Source organism: Mobula birostris, chromosome 2, assembly GCF_030028105.1.
Source record: "Mobula birostris isolate sMobBir1 chromosome 2, sMobBir1.hap1, whole genome shotgun sequence".
Lineage (NCBI taxonomy): Eukaryota > Metazoa > Chordata > Chondrichthyes > Myliobatiformes > Myliobatidae > Mobula > Mobula birostris.
This window is the reverse complement of record NC_092371.1, coordinates 105,914,602-105,941,481: the sequence shown is the minus strand read 5'-3', so window position 1 is coordinate 105,941,481 and position 26,880 is coordinate 105,914,602. Positions and strand designations below refer to the sequence as shown.

The following is a 26,880-nucleotide window of genomic DNA, read 5'->3' as shown; positions in this document are numbered from 1 at the left end:
GTTTCCTCTGGGTGCTCTGGTTTCCTTCTACATTCTAAAGGCATACCAATTGGTCATTGAAATTTGTCCCGTGGTTAGGCTCGAGTAAATCAGGGATTTCTGGTCAGTGCGGCTTAAAGGGCCTATTCCACGCCGCATCTCAATAAATAAAAGTAAATAAATTGACCTGCTCCGTTGCCTATCATGCCTGATTCAAGTACTGACCCAGATACTTGTTAAATGTCGTGAGGTTCTCTGCCTCCACCAACCCCTCAAGCAGTGTTTTTTAGGATTCAACCACACTCATGATGGAAAAAAGCATTTCTTCATTTAAACCTCTCACTCCATTGGAACCTATTAATGATTTGGATGAGAACTTTTGTTGATGACCAGAAGGCTGGTGGTATAATTAACAGTAAAGAGAGTTTAGTAAGATGGCAACAGATCTGAGCTCAGTAAGGTCATGGCTGATCTTCCCCAAACCTCAATTCTTTCTCTGTAGCCTTCAATTACTTCGTCTTTCAAACACTTATCTACCTCCATCTTAAAGATACCAAATGATCATGCCTTCACCAACCTCAGGGGCAGGGAATTCCAGAGATTCCCCACCCTCAAAGAGAAGAAATTGCTACCTATCATAGAATCAGAATTAGCTTTAATATCACTGATGTATGTCATGAAATTTGTTGTTTTGTGGCAGCAGTACATTGCTATACATAATAAAACAAGTTACAATAAGAAGTGTAATTCATAAAAAATCAAATTAAATAAGTAGTCCAAAAAGAGAGGGAATAAACACTGAGGTACTGTTCATAGGTTCATTGTCCGTGATGGCAGAGGGGTAGAAGCCATTCCTGAAATGTTGAGTATGTGTCTTCAGGCTCCTGTACCACCTCCTTGATGGTAGTAATGAGAAGAGATCCTTAATGGTGGATGCAGCCTTTTTTTTTGAGGCATTGCCTTTTGGAGGTTTCCTCAATGCTGGGGAAGCTAGTGCTCATGATAAAGCTGGCAGAGTTTACAACTCTCTGCAGCCTTTTCCAATCCTGTGCAGTGACCACCTCCATACCAGACGGTGGTGCAACCAGTTAGAATGATCTCCATGGAAATCTGTAGATTTTGTACCAGTTCTCCTCACTCCTGATGAAATTTGGCTGCTGTCGTGCCTTCTTTATAATTGTATCAATATGTTGGCTGAGGGTAGATCCTCAGAGGTGTTGACACCCAGGAACTTGATGCTGCTCACCCTTTCCATTTCTGATTACTCGATGAGAACTGGTGTGTGTTCTCTCGACTTCTCCTTCCTAAGGTCTACAATCAATTTCTTGGTCTTATTGATGTTGAGTGCAAGGTTCCTGGTGCGACACCACTCAACCAGCTGATTGATCTTGCTCTTGTACGCCTTCTCATCACCATCTGAAATTCTGCCAACAATAGTTGTGTCGTTGGCATCTGATGAACTCAAAGGAATGGCAGAGACCAATACAGTTTGATACCAACAGTGCTACAGGAGCTGCCAGTCAACATTGAACTCAATGTAGGATTCCGGTTTCTTCCCTTTAAGTTTACTCCTGAAGCCTTCCCCGTGAGTGGATGCAGCTGCAAGGCAGCGGAGGTTTGAGATCAGTTTTTCTTCTCCAAGATGAACTGCCAACCACGTCTAACAAGCCCCAACTGCCGGAAGCAACTGGTTTTAAGGAGCCAGTTACCTGCCTTTGCCCCTTCTGTTGTTGGTAGAAACAGTCCCACTGGGCTTAGTAGCTAAGCCACACATGAACGCCAGGAGCTGGACTTGGTTGTCAGAGACTATTTGAGACATGCACCATTGGGAGCATTTAATAGTTACTGTTCTGAATTAGGGGAGTTTAAAAAAAATTCAATCAACGAATCCACCATTTCTGAAGCCTTTTCCTTTAAAGCCCTTGGCAGCACATGATTGCATCCTGAGAATTTGTCCACCTTTTTCCTGTGAGTTTCTTTGATAATTTCTCCCTTATGATTTGAATTTTTCTAAGTGCCTCTCTGTTTTCTGCAATTTGTCCATTAGGGAGATCTGCAGATTCCTCCACTGTGAAGTCTGGTTCAAAAGAAATCATTTTTGCCTTACCTCTTGTTTCCTGTGATTAGTTCACCAGCTTCATTAGAGGTCACTCATTTGCCTTAACTGCCTTCCCTCTATTTGTATATCCAGAGAAATTCAAGTCGCGTTTATTGTCATATGTGCAAGAACATGCTTACACAGGTGCAATGAAAAATTTACTTGCAGCAGCATCACAGGCACATTATATTTGAGAGACAACATTCACACAAGAAGTATAAATTAACCATTAATTAACCAGTCAATTGTAGTGCACAGTGGTCCTGAGGAGGTGATTAAGGTTGTGCAGGTGAGTTCACGAATTGAATAGTTGAAGTAGCTGTTCCTGAACCTGGTGGCGTGAGGCTTTGGTCTTCTGTACCTCCTGTCTTGTGGTGGCTATGAGAAAATGGGATGACCCAGATTATTATTGTTTTAATATTATATGCAAGTTTTCTCTCAAAATCTTTCTCCTCCTCCTCATGAAATGTTTAGTCTTTGCTGCTGGATCCCAAAAAGCTATTTGGTCCTCAGTAAGCGACCACCAACCCTCATGCCCTACTTTACAATTTAATAATTATAATTTAGCTTGATTAATTGTGCCTCTTTCTAATTGGAATTACTTCCTACTATGTCGTACATAGACTAGAGAACAGTACAACCAGAATATTGCATCGAATGTTTAACCTACTCTAAGATCAATCTACGTTTTCCCTCTTACATAGACTTCTATTTTTCTTTCATCCATTTGCCTATCTAAGAATCTCTTAAATCCCCCTAATGTGCCTGACTCTACCACCAATTCCAGCAGCACGTTCCACTTACTTAGCACTCTGCCTATGACATCCCTCTATACTTTCCTCCAATCACATTAAAATTATGCCCTCTCTTATTAACTGCGGTGGCACTATGCTATATATAATCTATATGTATCTATATCTATGCTTATCATATTGTACACCTCTATCAAGTCCCCTCTCATCCTCCTTCCCTCCAAAGCCTTAGCTCACTGAACCTCTCATCATAAAACTTGACCTCTAATCCAGACAGCATCCTCATAAATCTCCTTTACGTCCTCTTGAAAACGTCCACATTCTTCCTAAGATGAAGTGACCAAAGATGAACATAATATTCCAAGTGTGGTCTATCTGGAATTTTATAATGGTGCAACATTACTTCGAAGCTCTTGAACTCAATCTCTTGACTAATGAAGGCCAACCTACCATATGTATTCTTAACCACCCTATCAACCTGTGTCTCAGCTTTAAGGGATCTGTAGATGTGGAGTGCAAAATTCAACTGTTCCTCCACACTGTTGAGTATCCTGTCATTAACCCTGTATTATGTCTGTCTGTTTGAGCTTTCAAAGTATATTACTTCGCACTTTTCTGGATTGAATTCCATCTGCCCCTTCTCTGCCCAGCTCTGCACCCTATTAGTGTCCTGTTATAATGCATGGCAACCTTCTACACCAGCGGCTCCCAACCTTTTTTTAATGTCATGGACCCCTACCATCAACCAAGGGGTCCATGGACCCCAGTTTGGAAACCCCTATTCTAAACATATCCACCAAACTTTGTGTCATCTGCAAATGTACTAACCTACCTTTCCACTTCCTCATCCAAGTCATTGTTAAAGATCACAAAGAGAATAGGTCCCAGAAGAGATGCCTGGTAATACTTGCTAGCCTGTAATTCCCTAGTTTATCTCTATTACTTGTCTTGAACAAATGAATAACATTTGTCACTTTCCAATCTTCTGGTACTATTCCTGTGGCCAGTGAGAATGCAAAGGTCATTGCCAAAGGAGCAGCAATATTTTCCCTCACTTCCCATTGTAACCTGAGTTATATCCCGTCCGGGTCCCAGAGACCTATTTATTCTAACGTTTATCAAAATCCCCAATACATCCTCTTTCTTAATGTTGACATGTTCCAGCATTTTAGCCTGTCCTAGGACCTCCCTTACCTTCTACAACTCCAGACACATGTTTCCCCTTTTATCTCACTGTCAGTCTAGTCATCTTCCTGTTCTTCTTATATGTGTAGAATGGAGTTTTCCTTAACCCTGTTCATCAAGATATTCTCGTGTCCCCTTCCAGCTCAAAAATCACCAGATTCTAGAATGGTTCCGGAGGACTGGATAATTGCAAATGTCACTCCAGTCTTCAAGAAGGGAGGGAGGCAAAGGAAAGGAAATTTTAGGCCTGTTAGCCTGACCTAAGTGGTTGGGAAGATGTTGGAATCGATTGTTAAGGATGTGGTTTCGGGGTACTTGACAGCACATGATAAAATAGGCCAAAGTCAATGTGGTTTCCTTAAGGGGGAATCTTGCCTTACAAATCTGTTGGAATTCTTTGAGGAGTTAACAAACACGGTCAGTGTTGTGACCGCTTCTTTTTATGTTGTATATTCATGATTTGGATGACAGAATTGATGGCTTTGTGGCCAAGTTTGCGGTCAACACGAAAATAGGTGGAAGGGCAGGTAGCGTAAAGGAAGTGAGGAGGCTGCAGAAGGACTAAGTCAGATTAGGAGAACAGACGAAGAAGTGTCAGAGGGGTAGAATACCTTCCAAAAACTTTCCCACTATGGCTAATTTATTATCCCTCAACCCCATTCTTCTGCCTTCTCGCTGTAACCTTTGACACCCTTACTATAAACCTGTCACTAGGCTCGGATATGGCCCAAGTGCGAAGTGACAGACACTGAAGCAGGTTGCTAGTTCAGACTTTATCGCCAAATCATATCGTTTCCTCGCGGCCCGGTAGCACATGCTTTGCGTTGGGGACCACTGGAATACAGGTTGCACATTGGTTTAAGGAATAAAAGCGTAAATTACTTTCTGAATGGGGAGGGCGAGGGGAGGGAACGTCGACTCAGACCATGAGAGGCCTGCGTCAGGTGTTTTCATGCCGTACAAGGCATAGATTGGAAGTCTGTGTGGGGCGCCACTCCTCGTACAGACACTAGAGCAATGTGTGGTTAAGTGCCCTGCTCAAGGGCACAAACACGCTGCCACAGCTGAGGCTTGAAGTAGCGACCTTCAGATCACTAGACGAATGCCTTAACCACTTGGCCACGTGTGGGAGAACATTTAAAAATCTGAGGTGTAAGGTTACTTGGGAGTCCTCGTGCAGAATTCCCTAAACGTTAAGTTTCAGGTTGAATTGGTGATGAGGAAGGCAAATTCAGTGTTAGCATTCATTTTTAGAGGAGTAGAATATAAAAACAAGGATGTAATGCTGACGCTTTATATGGCATTGGAGAGGCATTCCTTGGACCTCTTATCCAAGAAAGGATAAGATGAGCAGTTTGGACCTCTTATCCAAGAAAGGATGTGCTGACATTGGAGAAGGTTCAAAGGAGGTTCATGAAAATGATTCTGGGATTGAAGAGCTTATCATATGAGGAACATTTGATGGCTCTGAGCCTGTACTCGCTGGAATTTATAAAAATAAAGTGAGATCTCATTGAATGTTCAAAGGACTCGATAGAGTGGATGTGGAAAGGATGTCTCCTATAATGAGGGAGTTTAGGACCAGAAGGCACAACCTCAGAATAGAGGGATGTCCATTTAGAATGGAGATGAGGAGGAATTTCTTTATCAGACGGTTGTGAATGTGTTTTTTTTTGCCACAGGTGGCTGTGGAGGCCAAGTCATTGAGTGTAAAGAGGTGGTTGATAGATTCTTGATAAGTCAGGACACGAAAGATTGCATCTCAATTGAATTGAATTGACTATATTTCTTACATCCTTCACATACACAAGGAGTAAAAAATCTTTACGTTACGTCTCTGAATGTGCAGTGTGCAAATTATAATAATTTGTAATAAATAATATGTATAGTAAGATATACAACAGAACAGTCAATGTAGCTTAGAAATACAATTGTGCCAATGTGAATTAATCAGTCAGATGGCCTAGTGAAGAAGCTGTCTCAGAGCCTGTTGGTCCTGGCTTTAATGCTGCGGTACTGTTTCCTGGATGGTAGCAGCTAGAGCAGTTTGTGGTTGGGGTGACTTGGGTCCCCAGTGATCCTTTGGGCCCTTTTTACACACCTGTCGCTGTAAATGTCCTGAATAGTGGGAAGTTCATAGCCACAGATGTGCTGGGCTGTCCGCACCACTCTGCAAAGTCCTGCAATTAAGGGAAGTACAGTTCCAATACCAGGCAGTCAGGATGCTCTCAATTGTGCCCGTAGAAAGTCCTTAGCACTGGGGACTCATGCCGAACTTCTTCAACCGTCTGAGGTTCAAGAGGCACTGTTGTGCTGTTTTCAACACACAGCTATTATGTACAAACCAAGAGAGGTCCTCAGTGATGTGTATACTAAGGAACTTAAAGCTGTTCACTTCTCAACCCCAGATGCATTGATGTCAATAGAGGTGCGCCTGTCTCCATTCCTCCTGTAGTCCACAACCAGCTCCTTTGTTTTTGTGACAATTAAGGAGAGTTTGTTTTCTTGACACCACAGGGAGAAGGCAGGAGAATGGAGTTGAGAGGGAAATGGATCAGCCATGATCAAATGGCTAAGCAGACTCGATGGGCCAAATGGTCTAATTCTGCTCCAATGTCTTCTGATCTTATGATCTGATCCTTGCTTCCTAAACCATATATAAGCTTTTATTCTCTTGACTAGATGCTCCACATCTCTTGTCAGCAATGGTTCCTTCATCTTACTATCCTTTCTCTGTGTCAGTAGGTCAAATTTACCCAGTATCCCATGCAAGTGATCCTGAAACAACCTCCACTTTTCTGTTGTGCATTTCCCTAGTTATATACGTCGCCAATTTACGCTCCCATGGTCCTGCCTAATATCATAATTTTCCCTTCCCCAATTAAGTATTTTCCCATACCGCCTGCTGCTATCCAAAGTTCAAAGTAAATTTATTATCAAAGTACATATATGTCACCATATACTACCCTGATTCAATTGCTTGCAGTCATTCACAGTAAATACAAAGCTTCACAATAGAATCAATGAAAAACTGCACAGAATAAAGATAGACGAACAACCAATGTGCAAAACACAAACTGTGCAAGTGCAAAAAAGTGAAAAAAAACCAAAATAATAAGAAGTAAATAAGCAATAACTATCAAGAACATAAGTTGTATAGTCCTTGAAAGTGAGTTACAGGTTGTGGAAGCAGTTCAATATGGGGTGAGTCAAGTTATCTCCCCTGATTCAAAAGCTTGATAATTGAGGGGTAATAACTGTACTGAACCTGGTGTCCTATACCTTCTTCCTGATGGCAACAGTGAGAAGAGATCATAGCCTGGATCCCTGTCCAATGCTATGGTAAAGGTCAATGTCTCTGACCCACCAAGCAATCTGTTGCCTGACCATGTTCATTGCCTAATGCCAGATCCAGTATGACCTTTTCTTCAGTTACCCTGACCACATATTGTGTCAGGAATCTTTCCAGGACATTGGTGATGAATCCTGCTACATCTAAATCTTTTGCACTAAGGAAGTGCCAATCAATATTAGGGAACTTGAAGTCCCCTATGACAGCATCGCTGATATTTTTGCCCTTTCTAAAATATGCTTCCCCATTTGTTCTTCAGTGTCTCTGTTGCTATTGGGGGGGGCGGGGGGGGGGTTATAGAATACTCCCAATAGAGTGGTTGCTTCCTTCTTCTCCCATCGTTTCCATTCTTGATGAAGGGTCTCGGCCTGATACGTCAACTATTTATTCATTTCTATAGATGCTGCTTGATCTGCTGAGTTCCTCCAACGTTTTGTTGGCTGATATTATGAAAATGAGACCTCATTTGCCTTCAGCATAAAGGGAGGGTAAGCTGGTCTTGGACTGAGAGCCATACTGCCTCTGTAAAGAAGCTGGTCTACCTTCCCAGTGCTCTTATTGAAAGTCACTGGTCTTGGACTGAGAGCCATTTAACTTCTATAAAGAAGTTGGTCTACACTACCAGTGCTCTCATTGAAAGTCAGAAGATTCTCAGGGAGATTAATGAGGAGGAAGAGGAAGGGGGCTGTTAACATGGTCTGGTGAGTTTGGAAGCAGGGCCAACTTGGGACTAACACAGATCAGTCACTGAAGGGAGAAATTCCTTATTTGGTGTGTGGTAAATGTTTAAAATTTTTCCCTCAACTGTACATCTTCGGGACTGAGGTATCCTAGAGGGAAAGAGGATCAGGCAGGAATGTGAGGTGTGTCACTGAATATCAGAGCAGACGGGGAGGTGATGTGGTTAACTCCTGCACCTATATTAAAGATGCAATATATAACTGCAAATTGTTTCAATTATTTAAGCAATTTTTTTTCAAACAACTCCTCTCTGTCTCTTTCCAGGGCCTTATTATATGGTGGAATGCGGGAGTCACATCCGCAGGCGGAAATTCCATTGCCAGATACACCAGCAGAAGCATTTACAAAGCTACTGAAATACATCTACACTGGCCAGGTCACCCTGACCAATGAGAAAGAGGAAGTATTATTGGACTTTCTCGGTCTTGCCCATAAGTATGGGTTCCCTGAGCTGGAAGCTGCTACCTCTGAGTATCTCTGCACTATTCTAAGCATTGGTAATGTCTGCATGGTTTACGATGTGGCTAATCTTTATTTACTCAGCAAGCTTTCCAATACTTGCTGCTTGTACATGGACAGAAATGCAAGGGCAATCCTTGGCAGTGAAGGCTTCCTGTCCCTATCAAAGGTGAGATCTGCACTATGTTGTTATGTCACATTGTGGATTAATTCATAGACTCATAAAAACAAGCCCTTTGGCCCATTTATGTGCCAAGCCATTAATCAGCCTAATCCCATAGACCCGAACCCAGACCATAGCCCTCCATACCCCTACCATCCATGTACCTATCCAAATTGCTCTTAAGTAGTGAAATCGAACCCACATCCACCACTTCTGCTGGTAGCTCATTCCACACACCCACCACCCTCTAAGTGAAGAAGTTCACCCTCGTGTTCCCCTTAAACATTTCATCTTTCACCCTCAACCCATGACCTCTAATTGTTAATCTCATCCAATCTTCAATGAAGAAATCAAACCCACATTCACCACTTCAGTTGGCAGCGTGTCCCACACTCTCACCACCATCTGAATGAAGTAGTACCCCCTCAGGTTCTGTTTAAATATTTCACCTTTCGCCTTTAACTTTTGACCTCTAGTTGTAGTCTCACCCAACCTCAGTGGAAAAAGCCTGCTCGCATTTACCGTATCTATACCCCTCATAATTTTGTATACCTCTATCAAATTTCCTCTCAGCCTTCTACATGCTGGGGAGTAAAGTCTTAACCTATTCACCCTTTCCCTATAACTCAAGTCCCAGCAACATCCTTGTAAATTTTCCCTGCATTTTTTCAAACTTATTTGCAAATTTTCTGTAGGAAGGTGACCAAAACTGCACACAATACTCCAAATTAGATCTCATCAATGTCCTACATAATTTCAAAATAACATTGATTTGCACCCAGACCATGGTCCTCCATACCCTTTCCATCTATGTACTTACGTATCCCAACTCTTGTATTCAGTTAACACACATCAAAGTTGCTAGTGAACGCAGCAGGCCAGGCAGCATCTCTAGGAAGAGGTACGGTCGACGTTTCAGGCCGAGACCCTTCATCAGGACTAACTGAAGGAAGAGTTAGTAAGAGATTTGAAAGTGGGAGGGGGAGGGGGAGATCCAAAATGATAGGAGAAGACAGGAGGGGGAGGGATGGAGCCAAGAGCTGGACAGGTGATTGGCAAAGGGGATATGAGAGGATCATGGGACAGGAGGCCCAGGGAGAAAGACAAGGTGGGGGGGAACCCAGAAGATGGGCAAGGGGTATAGTCAGAGGGACAGAGGGAGAAAAAGGAGAGTGAGAGAAAGAATGTGTGTATAAAAATAAATAACGGATGGGGTATGAGGGGGAGGTGGGGCATTAGCGGAAGTTAGAGAAGTCAATGTTCATGCCATCAGGTTGGAGGCTTTCGAATCTCTTACTAACTCTTCCTTCAGTTAGTCCTGATGTCTATCATTTTGAATCTCTTCCCCCCCCCCCCACTTTCAAATCTCTTACTAACTCTTCGTTCAGTTAGTCCTGACGAAGGGTCTCGGCCTGTAATGTCGACTGTACCTCTTCCTAGAGGTGCTGCCTGGCCTGCTGCGTTCACCAGCAACTTTGATGTGTGTTGCTTGAATTTCCAGCATCTGCAGAATTCCTGTTGTTTGTGTTCTTGTATTCAGTTCTTTGGTTTATGAAGGCCAACGTGCCAAATGCTTTCTTTATGACCCTATCTATCTGTGACGACACTTTCAAGGAATTGTATATCTGTATTCTCAGATCACTCTGTTTTACCAGACTCCTCAGAATTCTGCTGCTCACGATATAAGACCTACCCTGATTGGCCCTCCCAAAGTGCAACACCTTGCACTTGTCTGCATTAAATTCCATCTGTCATTTTTCAGCCCATTTTTCCAGCTTGTTCAGATCCTACCTCAAGCTTTGATAGTCTTCCATGCTGTCCATTACCCCCCCCCGCCCCGAAGCTTGGTGTCATCCGCAAATTTGCTGATCCAGTTTACTTCATAATCATCTAGATCATTGGGGTATAGATGACAAACAACGGACCCAGCACTGGTCCCTGAGGCACATTACTACTCACAGGCCTCCAGTTAGAGAAGCAAAGCAACCATCTACAACAACACACTGCCTTCTTCTGCGAAGCCAATGTCTAGTCCAAATGACTACCTCATTTTGAATGCTGAGTGACTGAGCCTTTTTGACCAACCTCCCATGTGGGACCTTGTCAAAAGCCTTGCTAAGGTCTGTGTAGACAACGTCCGTTGCCTTGCCTTCATCAGCTTTCCTGACTACTTCATTGAAAAGCTCTGTAAGATTGGTTAGACATGATTTACCACACACAAAACCATGTTGACTATCCCTAAACAGTCCCTGTCTATCTAAATACTTAGATATCTGATCCCTTAGAATACCCCCCAATAACTTTCCCACTACTGATGTCAGGCTTACCCAGCCTATAATTTCCTGGATATTCTTAGAGTCTTAAACAACGGAGTAACATTAGCTATCCTCCAATCCTCTGGCACTCCACTTGTGGCTAAGGATGTTTTAAATATCTCTGCTAGGGGTCCTGCAGTTTCAGGACTAGCCTCCCACAGAGTCTAAGGGAACTCCTTGTGAGGCCTGCCCTAATTTGCCTCAACAACAGCAAATACCTCTTCCTGTGTAATCTGTATAGGGGTCCATGACCTCGTTGCCCCAAGGATTGATGCTGGGGTCCAACAGTGCTGAGAGTGTGGTGGACAGTGAGAAAGACCATCAAAGACTGCAGTGGGATCCGGCCCAGCTGAAAAAATGGGTTGAAAAATGGAAGATGGAATTTAATGCACATAAGTTAGACATGTTATAGTTTGGGAGAACCACCCAGGCTAGGTCTAGTATGATGAGTGGCAGGCACTGAGATATGGTAGAACAGAGGAATCTTGTAATACAGATTCATCATTCAGTGAAAGTAGTGTCACAGGTAGGTTAGGTCGTAAAGAAAGTTTTTGATACTTTGGCCTTCATAAATCAATGTATTGAGTACAAGAGTTGGGATGTTATGATGAAATTGTATAAGGTGTTGATGAGGCCTTATTTGGAGTATTGTGTGCAGTTTTGGTCACCTACTTGCAGGAAAGAATTAAAAGAATGCAGAGAAAGTTTACAAAGATGTTTCCAGGACTTGAGGACCTGAGTTATAGGGAACGTTGAGTAGGTTAGGACTTTGTTCCCTCGATTTGATGGAGATATACAACATTATGAGGAGTACAAATAGGGTAAATGAGGTTGGATGAGAACAACAATTAGAGGTTGAGGGTGAAAGGCAAAATATTTAGGGGAAACTACTTCATTTAGAAGTTGGTGAGAGCGTAGAACGAGCTGCCAACGCAAATGGTGGATGTGGGGTCAATTTCTGTATTTAAGAGAAAGTTGGATAGGTAACATGGATGGTAAGGCTATGGTCCATGCAAATTAAGGGGATTAGGTTGATTAATGGTTTGGCACAGATTAGATGGGCCAAAGGACCAATTTATATGCTGTAGTGTTCTATGACTCTATGTGGGCTAAAAAAACACATTTTACAATTGGAAAAATTCTCTCTATTTCCATACGCCAACTCTTGTAGTAAAGAACAGTGTGCTGATTTTGTGCTGCACCTGCCTGCTAACTTTGTGTGATTTATGCATAAGACTGACTCACTCATCTGTAATCTTTCCCTATTTAGATCATTATCTGCCTTTTAATTCCTGTCCCTGAAGTGCATGACCTCATACATTCCCACATTAAACTCTGTGTGCCAAGTTTTCACTCCCTCATTCTACCTACCTATATCCAATTATCCTTATCACAGCATGCTCCCGCACCTACTTAAATGTCATCACCATCTACCCCCTTCTCCCGGTTATTGATACAATAGGAAGCAATGAAGGGCCAGAAACTGATCCTTTAGGCATTCCACTAGTTACACCATTCCAGCCAGAAAAAGATTAATCTGCTTTGACTCTTGTGTGTGATAAACAGTCTTCATGCAAATACACGTGCCCTAGTTTAGTAAGTTCTTATCTTGTTCACCTGCCTTTCTATGTAACACTTTTTCAAAGGCCTTCTAAAAATCTGAGTACATGCATCCACAGATTCCACCCATCAGCTCCTCTTGATATGTCCTTCAAGAACTGCCCCAATTCTAATTGAATTTTATGAGATGTAACTCAGAAAATTGGTGAAGCCCAGAGCAGTAGACATGATTTACGGCAACTTCACTGAGGCATTTGACAAGTTCCCGCACAGTAAGTTGTTGCAGAATGTTAAAATGCAAGGGATCCAAGTGGGCTTTTTGACTGGGGAGCAGAGGGTAGTTGAGGTGGGTTGCTTTTTTTATGAGAAGTCTCTTGCAAATGGTGTTCTGCAGGGATTAGTGCTGGAACCTTTGTTGTTTGCATATTTGGATTGGGATGTAGGCAGTCTAACTTTGTAGACAATACAATAATTCCTGGAGTTTAGATAGTCTAAGGAACATATCTGGAAAGGTCGGCTGAGTGGTGGCAGATGGATTTAATCCAGACAAATCTGAGATAATGCAGTTTGGGAAGCCAACTTTTGGTAGGACATGAAAAGAAACCTTAGGAGCATTGATGTACAGAAGCATCTTAGGGTGCAAGTCCGTAGCTTATTGAAAGTAGAGACCCTGTTGGGTAGCTGTGGAGGCCAGGTTGTTGGGTGTATTTCAGGCGGAGCTTGACAGGTTCTTGATTGGACATGGCACCAAAGGTTACGGGAGAAGGCTGGGGAGTGGGGCTGAGGAGAGGGAGATTGAATGCCAGAGTAGATTCGATGGGTCAAATGGCCTAATTCTCCTCCTACGTCTTATAGTCTTAAGGTAATGAAGAAGGCATCTGATATGATTAAACCTTTGCTTAAAGTAATTAAGCTGATAGAAACATAGAAACATAGAAAATAGGTGCAGGAGTGGGCTGATCATCCAACTCAGAACCCTGCGCCAGCCTTCCCTACATACCCCCTGATCCCCGTAGCCGCAAGGGCCATATCTAACTCCCTCTTAAATATAGCCAATGAACTGGCCTCAACTGTTTCCTGTGGCAGAGAATTGCACAGATTCACCACTCTCTGTGTAAAGAAGTTTTTCCTAATCTCAGTCCTAAAAGGCTTCCCCCTTATCGTCAAACTGTGACCCCTCGTTCTGGACTTCCTCAACATTGGGAACAATCCCCTTGCATCTAGCCTGTCCAATCCCTTCAGGATTTTATACGTTTCAATCAGATCCCCCCTCAATCTTCTAAATTCCAACGAGTACAAGCCCAGTTCATCCAGTCTTTCTTCATATGAAAGTCCTGCCATCCCAGGAATCAATCTGCTGAACCTTCTTTGTACTCCCTCTATGGCAAGGATGTCTTTCCTCAGATTAGGGGACCAAAACTGCACACAATACTCCAGGTGTGGTCTCACCAAGGCCTTGTACAACTGCAGTAGTACCTCCCTGCTCCTGTACTCGAATCCTCTCGCTATAAATGCCAGCATACCATTCGCCTTTTTCACCGCCTGCTGTACCTGCATGCCCACTTTCAGTAACTGGTGTATAATGACACCCAGCTCTCGTTGCACCTCCCCTTTTCCTAATCGGCCACTATTCAGATAATAATCTGTTTTCCTATTTTTGCCACCAAAGTGGATAACTTCACATTTATCCACATTAAATTGCATCTGCCATGAATTTGCCCACTCACCCAACCTATCCAAGTCACTCTGCATCCTCTTAGCATCCTCCTCACAGCTAACACTGCCACCCAGCTTCGTGTCATCCGCAAACTTGGAGATGCTGCATTTAATTCCCTCATCCAAGTCATTAATATATATTGTAAACAACTGGGGTCCCAGCACTGAGCCTTGCGGTACCCCACTAGTCACCGCCTGCCATTCTGAAAAGGTCCCGTTTATTCCCACTCTTTGCTTCCTGTCTGCTAACCAATTCTCTATCCACATCAATACCTTACCCCCAATACCGTGTGCTTTAAGTTTGCACAGTAATCTCCTGTGTGGGACCTTGTCAAAAGCCTTTTGAAAATCCAAATATACCACATCCACTGGTTCTCCCCTATCCACTCTACTAGTTACATCCTCAAAAAATTATATGAGGTTCGTCAGACGTGATTTTCCTTTCACAAATCTATGCTGACTTTGTCGGATGATTTCACCGCTCTCCAAATGTGCTGTTATCACATCTTTGATAACTGACTCCAGCAGTTTCCCCACCACCGACGTTAGGCTAACCGATCTATAATTCCCCGGTTTCTCTCTCCCTTCTTTTTTAAAAAGTGGGGTTACATTAGCCACCCTCCAATCCTCAGGAACTAGTCCAGAATCTAACGAGTTTTGAAAAATTATCACTAATGCATCCACTATTTCTTGGGCTACTTCCTTAAGCACTCTGGGATGCAGACCATCTGGCCCTGGGGATTTATCTGCCTTTAATCCCTTCAATTTACCTAACACCACTTCCCTACTAACATGTATTTCGCTCAGTTCCTCCATCTCACTGGACCCTCTGTCCCCTACTATTTCTGGAAGATTATTTATGTCCTCCTTAGTGAAGACAGAACCAAAGTAATTATTCAATTGGTCTGCCATGTCCTTGCTCCCCATAATCAATTCACCTGTTTCTGTCTGTAGGGGACCTACATTTGTCTTTACCAGTCTTTTCCTTTTTACATATCTATAAATGCTTTTACAGTCAGTTTTTATGTTCCCTGCCAGTTTTCTCTCATGATCTTTTTTCCCCTTCCTAATTAAGCCCTTTGTCCTCCTCTGCTGAACTCTGAATTTCTCCCAGTCCTCAGGTGAGCCACTTTCTCTGGCTAATTTGTATGCTTCTTCTTTGGAATTGATACTATCCCTAATTTCTCTTGTCAGCCACGGGTGCACTACCTTCCTTGATTTATTCTTTTGCCAAACTGGAATGAACAATTGTTGTAGTTCATCCATGCAATCTTTAAATGCTTGCAATTGCATATCCACCGTCAATCCTTTAAGTGTCATTTGCCAGTCTATCTTAACTAATTCACGTCTCATATCTTTAAAGTTACCCCTCTTTAAGTTCAGAACCTTTGTTTCTGAATTAACTATGTCACTCTCCATCTTAATGAAGAATTCCACCATATTATGGCCACTCTTACCCAAGGGACCTCTCACGACAAGATTGCTAATTAACCCTTCCTCATTGCTCAAAACCCAGTCTAGAATAGCCTGCTCTCTAGTTGGTTCCTCGACATGTTGGTTCAAAAACCATCCCACATACATTCCAAGAAATCCTCTTCCTCAGCACCTTTACCAATTTGGTTCACCCATTCTACATGTAGATTGAAGTCACCCATTATAACTGCTGTTCCTTTATTGCACACATTTCTAATTTCCTGTTTAACACCATCTCTGACCTCACTACTACTGTTAGGTGGCCTGTACACAACTCCCACCAGCGCTTTCTGCCCCTTAGTGTTACGCAGCTCTACCCATATCGATTCCACATCTTCCTGGCTTATGTCCTTCCTTTCTATTGTGTTAATCTCATCTTTAACCAGCAATGCCACCCCACCTCCTTTTCTTTCATGTCTATCCCTCCTGAATATTGAATATCCCTGAACGTTGAGCTCCCATCCTTGGTCACCCTGGAGCCATGTCTCTGTGATCCCAACTATATCATAATCATTAATAATAATCTGCACTTTCAATTCATTCACCTTGTTACGAATGCTCCTTGCATTGACACACAAAGCCTTCAGGCGCTCTTTTACAACTCTCTTAGCTCTTATACAATTATGTTGAAAAGTGGTCCTTTTTGATGCTTGCCCTGGATTTGTCAGCCTGCCACTTTTACTTTTCTCCTTACTACTTTTTGCTTCTACCCTCATTTTACACCCCTCTGTCTCTCTACACTGGTTCCCATCCCCCTGTTGTGAACTAACCTCCTCTCGCCTAGCCTCTTTAATTTGATTCCCACCCCCCAACCATTCTAGTTTAAAGTCACCTCAGTAGCCCTCGCTAATCTCCCTGCCAGGATTTTGGTCCCCCTAGGATTCAAGTGTAACCCGTCCTTTTTGTACAGGTCAGGCCTGCGCCAAAAGAGGTCCCAATGATCCAAAAACTTGAATTCCTGCCTCCTGCTCCAATCCCTCAGCCACGCATTTATCCTCCACCTCATTGCATTCCTACTCTCACTGTCGCATGGCACAGGCAGTAATCCTGAGATTACTACCTTTGCAGTCCTTTTTCTCAACTCCCTTCCTAGCTCCCTATATTCTCCTTTCAGGACCTCTTCCCTTTTCCTACCTATGTTATTGGTACCTATATGTACCACGACCTCTGGCTCCTCACCCTCCCACTTCAGGATATCTTGAACACGATCAGAAATATCCCGGACCCTGGCACCAGGGAGGCAAACTACCATCCGGGTCTCTGGACTGCGTCCACAGAATCGCCTATCTGACCCCCTTACTATCGAGTCCCCTATCACAACTGCCCTCCTCTTCCTTTCCCTACCCTTCTGAGCTACAGGGCCAGACTCTGTGCCGGAGGCACGGCCACTGTTGCTTCCCCCGGGTAAGCTGTCCCCCCCAACAGTACTCAAACAGGAGTACCTATTGTTAAGGGGCACAGCCACCGGGGTACTCTCTATTACCCGACTCTTCCCCTTCCCCCTCCTAACCGTGACCCAGTTGTCTGCCTCACGTGGCCCCGGTGTGACCCCTTGCCTGTAACTCCTATCAACTCCTCACTCTCCCTGACCAGATGAAGGTCATCGAGCTGCAGCTCCAGTTCCGTAACGCGGTCCCTTAGGAGCTGCATCTCGATGCACTTGGCGCAGATGTAGACGTCCGGGAGGCTTGGAGACTCCAGGGCCTCCCACATCCGACACCGAGAACAACAAACTGCCCTCACACTCATACTGCCCCTCTCCTCAAATAACAACAGAAAATGAATACCAAACCTTCCTCACCTCGCCTGTTTCCGCCTAAACCCGTTGAGCCGAAGCCCTTAAGTCTTCACTCTGCTCCCGGCTCACTCCACCGCCCGCAAACTACGCTGCCCGCTGTATGAGGTTCTGTTCCTTTTAAATCTGCCGTGCTGCACTGCCCGATGTCACACGCCTGTGCAGTCCCGCCTCTCTGAACGCCGTTGGAGAAAAAAAAACCCGAAAATTTCAAAAATGTCTTCCTCCGCACTCCCGCTCCGACTCTCAGACGTCCTTCTTCGAATCAAACCCGAAGCACGATTTCTGCCCTTTTAAATCTGCCACGCTGCACTGCCCGACGTCACACGCCTGCGCAGTCCCACGTCTCTGAACGCCGTTGGAGAAAATAAAACCAAAAATTTCAGAAATATCTTCCTCCGCACTCTCGCTCCGACTCTCAGACTTCCTTCTTCGAATATGCTTAAGGTATCTGATATGTCCTGATGAAGGGTCTTAGCTCAAAATGTCAACTCTTTACTCTTTTCCATTGGTGCTGCTTGGCCTACTGAGTTCCTCCGGCAATTTATGTGTGTTGCTTTGGATTTCCAGCATCTGCAGATTTTCTCATGTTTGATCTGATAGGCTAAGGCATTGAGTGTAAGAGTTGTGCTTTGTGTTGCAGATTTGCAAAATACTAGTTAGACTGCACTAGTATTAGAACAGTACAGTACAGTTCTGGTTGCTGTGCAGAAGAAAGATGTGGTAGCACATCAAGGATATACTAGAGAGAGTGCAGAAAAGATTGACCAGGATGCTGCCTGGAATGGAAGTCTGCAGTTGTGATTGGACAGGCTGCATTTATTCTCACTGGAATGTAGGAAGTTGGTGTGTGATCTTCTTCCAAGGGCAGGGAAGTTTGAAGTTTGAAGGAAAGATGAAAGGTTTAAGGTTAGAGGGGAGAAGCTCAAAGTAGTTCATACACAGGGTGATGAATATCTGGAACAAGCTACCATTAGAGATGGGAAGGACAGAAACAATTACAGTCTTTAAAATAAATCTTAAAGTGAAAACTTACTTCCCATTACAGTGATACCTAAATCCAGAGAACATAGGTTTAAGGTGAGGAGAGATAAAGTTTTAAAATTAGCTTTTTTTGCCATATGTGCATCAAAACATACAGTGAAATGCATCAAATCAAATCAGCAAAAACTGTTTTGGGCAATCCACAAGAGTCACCATGCTCCTGGCACCAACATATAACATCCCCAAGAGGTTATAGAGTTCTATAGTAGTACAACAAAGGAATAGGCCTTTTAGCCAAATTAGGCAATGCCAACCACAGGACCCACCTACGCTAATCCCATTGATCTGCATTTGACACTAATCGTCCATGCCTTTCCTGTTCATCTCCTTGTTCAGATGTGTTTTCAATCAGTCATACAGCACAGAAACAGACCCTTTGGCCCAATCAGTCCATGTCAGCCAAGATAACCTTTCCTATTGATGTACCTGTCCAAGTATCCTTTAAATGTTATTGTACCTAATTCAACCACTTACTCTGTCAGTTTATTCCAATTACTGACAGCTCTCTGGCTGAAATAGTAGCCCTTCAGATTTCTACTAAATAGCTCAAACTTGCTCCCTTCCCAGCTTAAACTTCTACTTACAAACACGAGGAATTCTGCAGATGCTGGAAATTCAAGCAACACACATCAAAGTTGCTGGTGAGCGCAGCAGGCCAGGCAGCATCTCTAGGAAGAGGTACAGTCGATGTTTCGGGCAAAACGTCGACTGTACCTCTTCCTAGAGATGCTGCCTGGCCTGCTGCGTTCACCAGCAACTTTGATGTGTGTTGCTTAAACTTCTACTTCTTGATTTTCCCCACAAAAAGACTGCATACTCACCCTATCTCTGCCCCACATGATTTTATACACCCTTTAGTGTCCAACACTCCAATGGATGAGCTCACCCAATGAAAAGCCTATACATTCACCTCATCTCTGCTCACATGATTTTATACACCCTCAAACTCTGACAGTCCAGTGGATGAACTCCTAATCTGCTCATCTTCTCTTAATAACTCAGTCCCTCGACTCCCGACAGTATCCTCATAAATCTCCTCTGGACATTCTCCAGTTTAATAGCATATTTCCTCTAGCAGGGTAGCCAAAACTGAACAAAAAATTGTGTGTTGCTTGGATTTCCCGCATCAGCAGATTTTCCCATTTTTGTAAAAAATTCCAAATGCCCCGTCACCGACACCTTGCATATCTACAGTGTAGCATTTCATCTTCTGTACTCAGTGACCTGACTGATGAAGAGCAGGGTGCCAAACTCCTTCTCCACCCTGTCTACATGCAACAGTACTTTCAGGGAACTATGCATTTGTACTCCCAGGTCCTTCTATTGTTCAGTGTTCCCTCGTCCTGACCCCCTCTCACCATGTTTCTGTAATGGCTACAGCTTCTAATGAAGTCATTCATGCTCCGAGTTCATCTGCCATACCTGTCAGGTTTCTTGAATTGTACTAAATGCAGTTCAATCCAGCAGCCTTTTCTCGCTCCCTGCCAAGCTGCTGGCTGTCTTGTTTACTGACCTTGCTGTCATTGAATTCTCTCTCAGCTTCCTGCCTCACTTCTGCTTGGGTCCCACCCCCTGTCAGTCTGGTTTAAACTTGTAAATGCAAGTGATTCTGCAGATGCTGGAAATCCTTGTACAGCCCACAAAATTGGGGAGGAACTCAGCCAGACAGGCCGCATCAACAGAGAGGAATAAACAGTCATTGTTTAGTCCTGGACCCTTCATCGGGACTGGAAAGGAAGGGGGAAGGTGCCAAAGTAAGAAGATGGGGAAAGGGGAGGAGTACCAGGTGACAGGTGGAACCAGATGAGGGGGAAGATGGGTGGGTGGGACAGAGAGGTGAAGTAAGAAGCTGGGAGTGGATTGGTGGAAGAAGTAAAGGGCTGAAGATGAAGGAATCTAACAGGAGTGGACAGTAGACCAGGGAAGAAAGGGAAGGATGGGTGAAACTGAGGGAGATGATGGGAAGGTGAGGAGAAGAGAAAAGGGTGAGAAGCCCTATCACAAGTTTAACCTGCACAAAATGCTGGAAGAACTCAGCAAGCTAAGCAGCATCAGTGGAATGGAAGGTGTCTTTGTGCCTGCTGTATATGCTTTGGCTTTTCTGCCCAATGGGAGGGGAAGAAGAGAGAATGTTTAGGGTGGGTGGAATCTTGCTGGCTGTTTTTCTGAGGCAGCAAGAATTGTATTCACCCAGGAGGAGAGTGAGAGCAGTGTGGGACGTGCTTACGTTGAGATCAAGATGTGTGTGGTGTTGGGTGTCTACAAGAACATCAAGGTGGACAAGTTCTCGGAGATTGATGGGATATAAACCAGGTAACTGCGAGAGGCAGGAGAGGAGACTGAGACTTTGACACAGACCTTTATTTCCTCTCTAGCCCCAAGCAAGGCCCCAGAAGATGGGATATTGGCCATTGATTTTCCTTTGTTCAAAAAGTGCAGTAGGGATAATACAGGAAATTATAGGCTAGTGAGCTTAACATAAATGGTAGGGAAAACACTGGAGAGGATTGAGGATTTGGGTTTACTCACATTTGGAAAAGCATGGGCTTGTTGGGAGCAGTGTGGCTTTGTGAGGCAGGTTATGTCTTACAAACTTGATTAAGCTTTTTGAGGAGATGATGAAGATAATTAACGCGAGAGGGCAATGGATATCATCAGTATTGACGTAGATAGTATCCATTGCTTTCAACAAAACTTTCAGCAAGGTCCCTAATGAGTAGCTGATCCTGAAGATTAAGTTGTATAGAATTCATGATGACTTGATAGTTTAAATTCCAAACTGGTTTGCATATAGAGGACAAGAGGTTAGTGATGTGTAGGTGTCATTCTGACTAGAGGTCTCCGACCAGTGGTGTTCCACTGGGATCAGTGCTGGGGCCTAGTGTTTGTGTTAATGATTTTGAAAATGAAAGAGTGTTAATCAGTGAGTTTGAGATGACACAACAGTTGGAGCTGTAGATAGTGAAGAATATTGGTAAAGGATACAATAGTGTGTGTGTGTGTGTATATATATATATATCATTTGCAGAAATAGGTGGAGAAATGGGAGATGGTATTTAATCTGAGCAAGTGTGAAGTGTTGTACTTTGGGAGGCCCATTGTAAGGGGAATGAACACAGGAAATGTCAGGATCCTTCAGAGAACTGTTGCAGAGAAGGATCTAGGGGTACAAGTCCACAGCTTCCTGAAAGTCAACATGATGATAGAGTGGTAGAAACGTATATGCCATACTTGCCTTCATTGGTCAGGGCACTGTGTATAAAAGTCAGAGAAGTCATTTTGTAGCTGTATACAGTTTGGTTAGGCCGTGGAGGTACGAGAGACTATAGATGTTGCTTTAGCTTCCAGAAATGATGAAGGATGATATGCTGTTTGTGGAAGTAGAGAGAGTTCCCCTATTCCTCACTGTTCACCCTACGAGCCCCCACATCTAGCACATCTTCCTTCATTGTTTTTACCAGCTGCAGTGAGATGCAACCCCTTTCCACCTTTCACATTCGTGCCACCCTGCTGCCCCTGTCAATTCCTCCCTCCTACCTGTCCTACATCCTTCCCAAGAATCAATGAGAAGCTGTGCACAGCAAAGGCAGACAAAGAACCAATGTGCAAAAAAAAAAAATCAAACTGTGCAAATACAACGAGACAAAAAACAAAATAATAATAATAAATAAATAAGCAATAGATACCGGGAACATAAGTTGGAGCTGTCTGAACCTAGTAATATGTGTTTTCAAGCTTTTGTATCTTCTGTTTGATGGAAGAGGAGAGAATGGGTGGGTGGGGGCTTTGATTATGCATTACAGCAATAATAGTGTATAATACTACCACAAACACCCTTCTTGTTTCTCTTTTCTGGCCATATGGCCTCAAGCGAGGAACCTACCAGGGTATCCTTCTTCGCTACTGAAGTAATGTCATCTTTGATTAACACTGCAATACCTCCTCCCGTTCTATTTCTCCCTCTGTCTTGCCTGAAAGTTCTATCCCATGAGATACTTTGTTTTCAGTCCTACCCTGTTGTTGAACCATGTCTCAGTGATGGCAACAATATCATTTAACTCATGGTGAGTAAAGTTTAATGGGTGAGATGACAGAGGAGGTTTGGACTCTGGGCTATTGGTGAGCTATATCTGTATTAAAGTTGAAGGTGAGCAGATGTATGGGCGAGGAATCCCCCTTTGAGTGTTGGGACGTAAAGTCATATGGTAGTTCCGTCTTTGGCCTAAGTCTTCCATCTCATCCACACAGACGGCTCTGCTCAAACTGGTGTCCCGGGATTCATTTGCTGCTCCAGAGAAAGATATTTTCTTGGCTCTGATGAACTGGTGTAAACAGAACCCGGAGGAGATGCATGAAGAAATCATGAAGACGGTCCGGCTGCCGCTGATGAGTTTAACGGAGCTGCTGAATGTTGTGCGGCCCTCAGCACTCCTCTCTGCTGACACCATCTTAGACGCCATCAAAGTTCGCTCAGAGAGTCGCGATATGGAGCTGAACTATCGGGGCATCCTCAGTGAGTACCAAGTACAGCTAATGCACTTTAACAGTCAGTGTCAGAGTACCGCTGGGCATCCATGTGAGTACAGACAGTGTGGACACAGCCTGTGTTCTGTAGCAGCCAGTATTAGGGCACTGCTGGGCATCCATGGTGAGAACAGGCAGTGTGTGGACACGGCCTGTGCTCTATAACGGTCAGTATCAGGGTGGCAGAGCAACCACAGTGAGTACAGATAGTGTGGACACGGCCTGTACTGTATAACAGTCAGTATCAGGGATGTGAGGCATTCACGGTGAGAACAGACAGTGTGGACACGGCCTGTGCTCTGTAATGGTCAGTATCAGGGTGCTGGGTCATCCATGGTGAATACCGGCAGTATGTACACAGTTATCGCTCTAAGATGGACAGTGTTGGGACACCACTGTGAATACCAGCAGTGTGGGCACAGTTTTTGATTGCTCAATAACAGTTAATGGTGGGACACACAGGGGAATCCTCAGTGGATATCACCGGGGTCAGGCCTATGGAGTAACAGGAATAAGCATGCTCAGGTCAGGTTACACTGACAGACTAACACCGGGGGTCACAGTCAGTGAGAATCAGTGAGGGCCACACTCACAGACTAACACCAGAGGGTCACGGTCAGGGAGAATCAGTACAGGTCACACTCACAGAGTAACACTGGTCACAAGTCAGTAATAAACAAGATGGATCACACTCACGGAGTAACATCGGTGGTCAAAACCAGTTGAACAACATGGCATCTTACCTCTAGCTGAAGCCATAAATTCTACCAGCCGGACACACTGCTTTAGCAGAAAACTGCTAAAATGAAATACTGCAGCACGGCAGTAGAAACCTTAGCCAGGTCATTACAGGAGTAACACCACTGCTCACAGTCATGGAGAAGCAGTGAGGGTCACACTCACGGAATAACACTGGTGGTCACGGTCAGTGAGAATCAGTGCAGGTCACACTCATGGAGTAACATCAGTGGTCACGGTCATGGAGAATCAGTGAGGGTAACACAGAATAACACTGTTGGTCACGGTCAGGGACGATCAGTGCAGGTCACGCTCACAGAGTAACACTGTTGGTCACAGTCAGTGAGAATCAATGCAGGTCACACTCATGGAGTAACACTGTTGGTCACAGTCAGCGAGAATTGTTGAGGGTCACACTGTCGGAGTAACACCAGTAGTTACGGTCAAGAAGAATCAGTCCCAAGTACAGTTCTGGAGTAACAATGGCGGACGCAGTCAGGGAGAATCAGTGAGGGTCACACTCACGGAATAACACTGGTGGTCACGGTCAGTGAGAATCAGTGCAGGTCACACTCATGAAATAACACTGGTGGTCATGGTCAGGGACAATCAGTGAGTGTCACACTCTTGGAGTAACACTAGTCAAGGAGAATCAATCCCAGGCGCAGTTCTGGAGTAACACTGGCGGACAAGGTCAGGGAGAAGCAGTGAGGGTCACACTCATGGAGTAAAACAGGGAACACACTCATGTTGTAACAATGGAGTTCATAGTTGCAGAATAACACTGAAGTGTCACACCAAGGGTAATATTACGGTACACATTCAGCAAATTACTGAGCGAGGCTCACTGTGTGTGGTGGTGGGACACTCTTTGTGTTGGTAACATGCGGTACTTGCTTGCTGTGGGTGACATACTCAGTGAGCACTCTGGTTTGCTCCTGTAAGTAAGTGGGAAGCTGAGACATTTGCTTGGAAGCTGCACCCTGTTTGATTGTAGAGTTGTCCGTTGCAGTGGACACCCACGTGGAGTCATAAATAACTAAAGCACAGAAACAGGCCCTTCATCCCATCCAGTCTGTGCCAAACCGTTTAAACTGCCTTGTCCCGTCGACCTGCTCCGGGACGATAGTCCTCCATAGCACTCACATCCATTTACCTATCAAAATTTCACTTGAGCAGTGAAATTGAAATCGTACCAACCACTTAAACTGGCAGCTCATTCCACACTCTCACTATTCTCTAGTGTAGTTTTCCCTCATGTTCCCCTTCAGCATTTCATCTTTTGCCCTTAACCAATGACCTCTAGTTGTAGTCTCACCCAACCTCAGTGGAAAAAGCCTACTTGCATTACCCCTCATAATTTTTTTATCCCTCTGTCTAATCACCTCTCATCCCTCTACGTTCCACGGAATGAAGTTCTAATTTATTCAATCTTTCCTTATAATTCACATCCTCAAGTCCCAGCAACATGCTTGTAAATTTTCTGAGTACTCATTCAATCTTACTTACATCTTTCCTGTACCAAAACTGCACACAATATTCCAAATTTGCCCTCACCAACATCTTAAACAACTTAAACATAACATCCCAATTCCTGCACTTACTACTTTGATCTATGAAGGCCGATATGCCAAAAACTTTCTTAATGACCCTCTCTACCTGAGAGTCCACTTTCAATGAATTATGGTCCTGTATTCCAGATCCCTTTACACAGTGCCCTGCCGCTGACCATGTAAGACCTACCCTGGTTGGTCTTTGCAAAGTGCAGTACCTCACATTTATCTGCATTAAATTCCATTTGCCACTTGTCAGCCCAGTTTTCCAACTGGTCCAGATCCTGCTTCAAACTTTGATAGTCTTCCTCTCTGTCCATTACACCCTGAATCTTGGTGTCATCTGTAAATTTGCTGATCCAGTTAACCAAGTTTTTACCCAGATTGTAGATGTAGATGATAAATAACAACAGATCTTGTGCGAATCTCTGCGGCTCAACTAGTCACAAACCTCCAGTCAGAGAGGCAACCATCTACTGCCACTCTCTGGTTTCTCCTGCAAAGCCAGTGTCTGATCCAATTTACTATTTTACCTTGAATGCCAAGCAACCGATTCTTCTTAACCAACCTTCCACAAGAGATCTTGTCACATTCCTTGATGAAGTCCATGTAGACAATATCCATTGCCTTGCCTTCATCAACTTTCCAGGTGATATCCTTGAAAGACTCTCTAAGTTTGAGTAGACACTGCCAGCCATGCACAAATCCATGCTGACAATCCGGAATCAATCCCTGTTTATCCAAATACATATATAACCAGTCTCCTAGAATATCTTCCAATAACTTTCCCACTACTGATGTCTGGATCACTGGCCTTTAATTTCCTGGTTCATTCTTAGAGCCTTTCTAAATAATGGAGCAAAATAGCTATCCTTTAATCCTCCAGCACCTCACACATGGATAAGGATGTGTAGCCCCCCCCCCCGGCCAGCCTCAGGGTTGCTCGGCTCGCTGTCGTCTAGGGAAACAGCTCTTAGCCCCACCAAACTGGGTAATTGGTTTGTGTGGATGCTGTGTGATGTACCCCACCCCACCCAAATAACAGACAATTCACCAGATACGATTAAATGATTTACAGTTTATAGATATTACTGGAACTATATAATTAATAGAGAATAAAATATGAAAGGAAAATAAAAGGTGCCACACTTATCAAAGTTCGATCTCTTCGTGCACAAACAGTTGGAGCTCAGGACCCTTCTTCTTCACCTTGTGACCCCTTGAACCACTTCGACTGGCCACCTGGGACCAACAACGATGGTCGGCCAGACACTCCACACGAGTCCGTCTCCATCTCCTTTCCTCGCCGAACGCCCCGCTCGGGGTCCGACCCCATTAGCAGACTCACAGCACCTGGTTGGTTTGTTTTTTTTCTTTCTCTCTCTCTCTCTCTCCTCTCTCTCCTCTCTCTCCTCTCTCTCCTCTCTCTCCTC

General features: G+C 44.1%; 1 protein-coding gene across 1 annotated transcript in view; it reads left to right on the top strand.

Annotated features, from left to right (window-relative positions):
- The window catches only part of LOC140210789 (BTB/POZ domain-containing protein 9-like), a 216,867-nt gene that overhangs the window by 18,939 nt on the left and 171,048 nt on the right, over positions 1–26,880 (top strand). The window contains exons 3-5 of the mRNA XM_072280073.1: positions 8,372–8,735; positions 22,881–23,145; positions 26,630–26,707. Of these exons, the coding sequence (XP_072136174.1) occupies positions 8,372–8,735; positions 22,881–23,145; positions 26,630–26,707 (707 nt within the window). The remainder of the gene's footprint in view (positions 1–8,371; positions 8,736–22,880; positions 23,146–26,629; positions 26,708–26,880) is intronic.